Raw genomic sequence first — 7,712 nt, 5'->3', positions numbered from 1 at the left:
CTCGGAGCGGGTTGGGGAGGGAAGGGAAGGCGGGCCGGTGCTCTGGCGCTTGTTCCGAGCCGTGCTGGCCGCAGTGACACTCGGTGAGACCGGCCCCGTCCTCGCCAGGCTGCAGCGATGTGCAGCCGGAGACTGCGGGAGGTGGGACGGAGGGGAATGTCGCAAAACGGTGGCGGGGCTTTCGCTGTTCGCTTTACCCTCGCCCCGCGGCAGCACAGTGTGCAAGGAAAGGGCGCAAGGGGCAGGACCGGTGGCCTCGCCAGTGGCAGCCTGAGGAGATTTTGCGGGCTGAACACCTGCTTGAAAAAATGGAGTTGTGTTGGTGTTAGTGCTGAACTAACCTAGGAAATCATAGAACACTCTGAGTTGGAAGGAACACATAGGATAATCAAAGCCCTACTTCTGTCCCTGCACAGGCAACTCCAGTAATCAGAAAGAATGCCTGAGAATATTGTCCAAACACCCGTTGAACTCTGTCGGGCTTGATGCTATGACTGCTTCCTTAGGGGGCCTGTTCCAATGTCCAACCATTCTCTGGCAGAAGAAACTTTTCCTAATATCCAGCCTAAACCTACCCTGATACAGCTTTACAGCCTTTCTCTCGGGTCCTGTCACTGTTCACCGCAGACAAAAGACCGTGTCTGCCCCTCTGCTTCAGTCTTGAGGAAGCTGCAGACTACAATGGGGTCTCTCCTCAGTCTCCTCCAAGCTGAACAGACCAAGCAATACCAGCTGCTCCTCACAAGGCTTCCCCTTGACTCTTCACCATCTTCACTAGCCCTCCTTTGGAAACTGTCTAACAATTCTAATGTCTGTTTTACATTGCAGTGCCCAAAACTGCCCCCAGCACTCGGGGTGAAGCTGCCCCAGTGCAGAGAAGGCGATGTTGGGCCCGATGCACCCTGTGGCAGGGCCGGCCCTGAAGCAGTCTGGAGAGTCAGAGGCTCTGATCAGCACCAAGGACCGCTCGTAGTACCAAGTGCCTGCTGGGGATGCAAGACGGGAGTAATGAAACACAAACCCTGCAGGATTCTTGAATTCTGCATCCTCAGCAGATGTTCAGACACGGCCGTGTGGGGTTCTGTGGGAATAAGGGGAAGGAGTGAGGCTTCCAGTTGCCTCTAGGGCTCTAGCCAGCCTCCTCCTTTCCTGGGTTGCTCGCCGTGTCCCATCGCCCCGCTCCACACTAGGGAGTGCTTACAAAGCGTTCGGACTCGCTCCCAGCCTGAAAACCCAGCCTGCGACTGGGGAGGATTGGCCAAAACAAAGTGCCACAGTTAGATATTAATATTGCTAAAGCTGTACGAGAGTGGCACCATGAAGATGCTTCTGCATATGTAGCCCTGCAGCCTACCCTGCGCTGGGAGCATCACTGGGACACCCCCACTGCTCCCTTGCATCCCCAGGGTGCCTGACAGTCGGCTTGCAGTCTGTGAAGAGATCTGCATGTGTGGACACTGGCTTTGAATTTACTGACTTCTCTTGCCTTGGCCACATGGAAGAGACCTCCCGCTTGAGCAAGCCCAGCACTTGAGGCTGAGGGACCCCAGGGCTCCTTCCAAAGGGAAACTCATGGCATCTGGCCCTGCTGTGGTCACCAGGATGGCTGTGGAGTCTCACATGGGCAGCACTGGAGATGTGTGCAAGTGGCAGCCAGTGCCTTACATCAGGGTTTTCTTGTCACGCTCTTGTCACTTGCCCAGGACTTGACTAGCACTAGCAGGAGCCAGGGCTGGGTCTGGATGTTACTGATCTCAGGATGGATCAAACCTGAGGCAACAACAAAAACATGCTGCCCTGCTCCTACTGCTGATGTTGGAGGACAGTGGACGCTTCCCTGCTAGGGTTAGCACAGGCAGCTAAGAGCCAAGTCACTCCTACTCCAAGGAGGGCACCAGACCCTGTCACCAGGAGCTGAGCCTGGCCAGTCACTGCCATCCACCAGCACCTGTACCACACAGTCACTTTCCAGCACATGAAAAATGCCTCGGGCCAGTAGCCCTCCTCTTGGCTCCTCTTTCCCAGCATGTGATGAGAGCTGGGAGCCCACTCGGCACTACCAGGAGCGAGAGTGGTCTTCACCCTGTGCATGCTGGAGCTACAGAATCTCCCCTTGTAGCACCCGTGATGGTGACGTGCTTGCTCTCACACTGCTGCAGCCAGCACAAGGCAGAGAGCCAGGCCATCTGCACGCAGGCAGACCAAAGGAGAAAAAATAAAAGGATTGTGAGCATCCAGTGCCAGCGTGGCACAGCCCAAATAAAAGGTTTGCAGATGCTGCTCAGGCAGGATTAGGCCTCCAATGTGCTAAGTCTCGGCTCTCAGTGAGCCTAATTGCTGCTGCAATAAGCCCTGGCTGGTCCTTTCCTGAACCGTGCTCCCCACAGCCCCTCCAGCAAACTTTTTTTTTTTTTTTCTGCAAAGCTTGTATTTGCCATGCATATGGTACCCTTCCCCCTGGTTGCCTGGTGGGGTCTGATTGAGCAAAGGAGGGGAAAGGCAGTAAATCTGCATGTGCCACTTATTGTTCTGCCCTTCCCAGGAGCTGTTCTCCCACTCTCCCCCTGTCCAGCACAGCCTGTGACAGCAGCCAGGCCCAGCAGCAGAGGGACGACCAGGTGATAGCATCAGTACCTGGCCACACAGCCCCTGAGCTGTATTAAGACACTTTCCAAATTGGAATTACTCAGATTTTAATGAAACCTTTTGATAATTTTCCGTTATGTTTTGGCTGGTAGATTAAACTGGAGGTGTTCCAGGAGAGCTGTCAAGGCATGTGCATGGGCCAGTTCAGCAACTGCCATGAGATGTGTCAAAGGAAGGTATAAATTGCAATACAGAGCATGAAAACCAAAGATACATCACAATTTTATTTATGGATGTGTAATAAATAAATGGTGGACAATAAAGGAAGAGCCACATTCAAAAATCCAGATTACTAAAGTGCTTTTAGACATAAATATAGGGCAACCAAAAAACAGCTCTGACATTAACACTTTTTACAGACAATTACAAAATATCTTCTTATGTCAATTCACAAAATTGTTTAATTGCTCCAGGGTACTATGGCTTGCTTTTCAAAAAGGTCTGTTCTATCATGCATAGTGTGGCAAGTGACATTCAAGAGTGTACAAAATCATTGCATAAACAAAAACGTCCTTACCCCCTTCTCCCAAATATGAGTTAAGGAAGACGCACAGTGTAAATCCAGTGATAAGGCTGCATTGGCAGGCTAGATCCTCAGGGAGCATAAACCTGCCTGTCTGTCAGGTTATACCAGCTGGAGGATGAACCCTAGCATGGTCAAAAACCCTGCTGCTCCTCGAGGTGAAGAACTGTGTGCTCAGCGTGGAAGGACACAGGTGCTGTGCCAGGGTGGAAGCGGTTGGAGGTGTCTGTAAACTCCTGCACCATCCTTGCACCTGTGTGTTGGTGGAGGGAGCAACTCCCAGTGTGTTGCTCCTGTCTGTGCTTCCGGCTAGTTGGGGAAATGGTCCCAGCACAGAGGGGAAGGGGGCTCCTCCCCAGCAGCAATTGGTGCTGACCACAATGCGCTCCTATCCTCTCACTGCTCTTGGCCCTGCTGGGACCCCTCTGCCATCCTCCACCCTGGCTCTGCTGAGAAGTGAACGGTTTAACAGGGGATGTGTGTGCCCAGTTTTAAAATGCCCTGAATTCAGATAAAATTTCCATTATTTAAGAAAAGAAATATATATATCAATAAATCAATAAATATTATGGTCTGGCCAGAACACTGCGAGGTCTGGCCTCCTCCGGGGCAGCCCAAGCTCAGTGGTCCCTGTCGCTCTTCTCTGGGGGGGGTTCCCCGTTGATGCAGTGCCTCAGCACACCCCTCTTCTCGTGCTTGGCTGTCCTGGAGAGGTCAATGGCTGTGTCCTCCGAGTCTTTTGCAGGCCCAAGCTTGTCGGAGCCCTTCTGGGAACTGGCCTGCATCCCTTTGAGTTCCTCCTCCTCCTGCTCCATTTGCCAGCCATCTGCCAGCTTCTCTTGGCTCTCTGCCTTCCTGCTTACCTCCATGGACTTTTTGTGCATACCTTGCAGAAGGGAGAGAGCAAAGCCAAGGGAACTGGTTGCTTATTTCTGCCTGGGACTGCTCAGAATTACCTCCTGCATTACTACTGCTTCCCTCAGTTTTTGCCTGCATCCCAGGCAAAGCTCTCTCTAGCCTTTCCCAACCCAGAGCCTTGCCACCTGCTCTCTGCAGCCCAAGGGGATGGCTTGTGGCAAAATTAGTCTGTAGCACTCCTGTAGCAGGGAAGGCTTACAGGGAGAGGTGTGCTGTAATGAACCATTCCAAACTGGATTTTGATTGTGTACAAGCAGAGGGTAGCTCTGAGGTAGCTCTGAGGTGTCTTCAGTTTAGGGGCGGGTGATAGTGATTTCTTTGATGCCTTGCAACTCCCGTGCTGCCTGCTAGTAGTGCAGAGTGATACCCACCCACATGCAGGCACCTGTCTGACACACCAGTGAAAGGTTTTCCTTTTCCTAGCTGTTCTTTGCAACCAGGAAGTGGAAAACCCAGGGCACCTGGCAGCCCATGTACAGCTCAGGGGAGGCCCCATTCCTTTCTGTAAAAAGGCAAGGGCAGCCATATGAAAGAGGAAGCTGAGCTCTGAACCCCCCAGCAGCACCCCAAGTTCCCACTCACCCAGCAGCCATGGGGCGCAGGATCCCACCAGTCCACTCTTAGCAGAGTTGATGATGGATTCAGGCAGAGGGATGGAATGCCTCACCATGGCCCCATAGAGGCCGTACTCGGCCATCACGCTGCTCCGGCCCCAGCACTTCTCCCGTTTCCGCCACTTGGCTCTTCGGTTCTGAAACCAAACCTTCAGGGGTAACAGCCAGGAGAGCACGGAGAGGGGTGGGGTTGGGGAGGAGACAGCCCACATGGTGGCCGGGTGTCCAGGGCCCATCGGGAACGGGGAAATATCCATCCAGGGCCAAAGGTGAGCCGTAGGGTGCGTGGAGGGGTGGGGTGTGCAGACACGGGGTGTGGACATGCAGGTGGCACCGAAGGGCAGCGTGTGGGGAGGGGTGTGAGGGAGGACACACATGTGGGTGTCAGAGACGGGAGGAAGGGGGGAAGAGGGAGCACATGTTAACATGAGGCTGATCATGACACAGGAAGGTGATCCCAGCCAAAGTCACTCTACGCTGCTTCGCCTGGCCCTGCAGGGCCTCTCTGCCTGATCCACAAAGAACCAACCTCTCCAGAAAAAGAGCTCCCTAATGCTGTGACCAATGATGACAGAAGGTGCTCAGGACCCTCTTCCCACCCACTTCAAACCTGTATTTGAAGGTTTGAGGGGTGTAAATACAACCAGGCTGCTGCCCAGACCACCACCTCATTCTTAAGCCATCCTGCTCCACAGGGGAGCAGGATCAGGCCCTAAAATGCCATGTGTCCCTCAAAAGGGCAAGCCGGTGAGCAAGTTCCTGTGTTACAACTTGGCCCAGCAGCTCCAAATTGCTCCCAGCTCCTGTCTGAGTGGGAGGACAGAGCCAAGTTGCCAGGAGTGGTCAACTGCTGGGGCCAGCCCAGTTCCCTGGTTCTGTATGTCCATTTGGAGGTTGCTGGATGCCAGCAGGCAGAAACTGAACCTCCCCCCAGGCTCCCTGCAGCGTTTCAGTGCCACCACGTTCCCACCACCTGCATTCACCGTCACAGAGCAGAGGAGAGGGCCGGATGCTGGCAGCCCGCAGACCCTGTGTAAGAGAGAGGACCGCTGCAGCCACCTACCTGTATCCTGTCCTCTGGCAGCTCCGTTTTCACAGCCAGCATCTCCCGGGCATAGACGTCGGGGTAGTGCGCTTCATTGAAAGCCTTCTCCAGCTCCTCCAGCTGGTGAGCTGTGAATACAGTCCTGCAGAGAGAAGAGATCATTCTGTCACACCGTCCGGACCCTTAGGCAAACAGCGAGGCTGGCAGCCCCCCAGGGCTGAGGTTTTCTTCCGGAAAATCCTCCCCTCACCCCAGCTGTAGCCCTCCTCTTTCCTCCTTTTCCTCCCTTTATCTCCCTTGAGGATACCGACCGCCCCAGCCCCAGCAGAGCAGGAGGATGGTGGCAGCAGCGAGGAGGTGAGAACGGGGACAGCCTCCCTCCCGGGCGCTACCTGTGCCGGCGTTTCTTCCTCTTGATTTGGGAGCTGGACATCTTCAAGTCGCTGGCGTCCCCAGACAGGCTGTCCTCATCTGGCATCAGCATGTGGGAGGGGAAGAGTCACGTTCCCGTCGAGAGCAGGACAACCGAACCCAGCTCCCCAAACACGGTTCCAAGCCGCCCGCGGGGAACGGGCCCGGGGCAGGGAGGGGTCCCCTCCCACGGCTGAGCCCGAGGCGCCGCACCGGTGATGCCATCCCGGGGCAGGGGGCGGGAGTCCGCACTCGCCGGAGGGTCGAAGACTCGGCATCCCGGCGGGATGGGCAGCACGGGAGCCGACCACGCACCGGCGGGAGGATGCTGGCCGCGGCCGCAATGCGAGGCAGCGGCTCCGGACGGGGGTCCCCCTGAGCGCCTGAGAGGCCACCCCCGACCCCGACCCCGCTCACCGGAGATGTTCTCCTTGTGGCGGCGGGCGGCGGGAGGAGGCCCGGGAGGCGGGCGGGGGCCGCGGGCGGGCAGAAGCGGCAGCGGGGCGGGTAGCAGGCACGGAGCGCCCGGCCCCCCAAGGCTGCAGAGCAGCCCCAGCCCCAGCCCCAGCGCCCCGCCGCCTTCGTAGCCACCGGCGGTGGTGGCCGGGAGGGGCCCGGGGGGCGGCTGAAGCTCGGCTTCCAGCCCCAGCAGGTCGGTGATGGCGAAGCCCTTGGCCCGCAGCCCCGCGCCTCCCGGCCGCGCCGCTGCCCCGGGTGTCACCGGGACGGGCACCGCCACCGGCCCCGCCGCCGCGCGTCCCCCCGACGGCTCCGTCCGGCCCGGCATCGCCGCCGCCGCCTGGCCCGGCCACCACCGCCCGCCGCCCTTTTTATCGTCCCGCCGCCGGTGCCGGCTCCAATCACACTCCAGACCGGCGGGGGGGCGCTCCCAATCCCTGGATTAGCGGCCCCTGTCCCCCCTCCCGCCCGCTGCACCGGCCCGCGCCCCTCCCCCGGCCCTCCCAGGTCACCGCCCGGCCCCATCGCCCCATCTCGCCGTCCCTCCCTCCCTCCCTCCGTTCCCCCCGGCTGCCGCCCCTGGGTCCTCACTACCCCCCGCCGCGGTTTCGCTCAGATCCTCTCTGGGACCCCCTCTCAGTGCCTGTCCCGCCCCGGCCCGGTCACCCTGTTCCCCCCATCCCCCGTACACCCTCCTCACATACTCTTGGATTCCCTCTCCGGGTTTCCTCCCAGGAACCCCCTGCTATGTCCCTATGTCCCTACGTCCCGTCTTCCAGTGCCCAGTACGCCCACTCCAGCCCAAGACCCTTCAGCCCCAGATCCCAGGTGGGACATCCCATTGGGCTCAGCACCCTAGAGAAAGACATGGGAAAAGGCAGGGGCTGTTGGGCAGCACCCTCCCTCACCCCAGGTGTCTTGTCACCGAGTCCAGGGCCACTTCGAGGTGCCTGGCCTCTGTGCTCCCTTTTGCTCCCAGATTCTTTCACCTGGGCTGCAATTTTTTCCCCCCTTCATCTGTTGATTGAAATGATTTACAACCGGCTTACACGGGCTGCCTGATCCAGGCCTTCATTGGACGGTCAGATTAACGGAG

At 57.7% G+C, this 7,712-nt stretch overlaps 1 protein-coding gene across 1 annotated transcript; it reads right to left on the bottom strand.

Annotated features, from left to right (window-relative positions):
- Nucleotides 1-235: 235 nt before the first annotated feature.
- On the bottom strand, nucleotides 236-6,944 carry VSX1 (visual system homeobox 1; the record flags this gene model as incomplete). Its single annotated transcript, XM_079297675.1, has 5 exons — nucleotides 236-4,055; nucleotides 4,670-4,850; nucleotides 5,765-5,888; nucleotides 6,139-6,217; nucleotides 6,575-6,944. The coding sequence occupies 5 exons, from the start codon at nucleotides 6,942-6,944 to the stop codon at nucleotides 3,790-3,792; spliced, it is 1,020 nt and encodes a 339-aa protein (XP_079153801.1). The 3' UTR covers nucleotides 236-3,789.
- Between the last annotated feature and the right edge of the window lie 768 nt (nucleotides 6,945-7,712).

Source organism: Erithacus rubecula (genome assembly GCF_903797595.1).
Source record: "Erithacus rubecula genome assembly, chromosome: 2".
Taxonomy (NCBI): domain Eukaryota; kingdom Metazoa; phylum Chordata; class Aves; order Passeriformes; family Muscicapidae; genus Erithacus; species Erithacus rubecula.
This window is presented reverse-complemented; position numbering and strand designations above follow the sequence as displayed.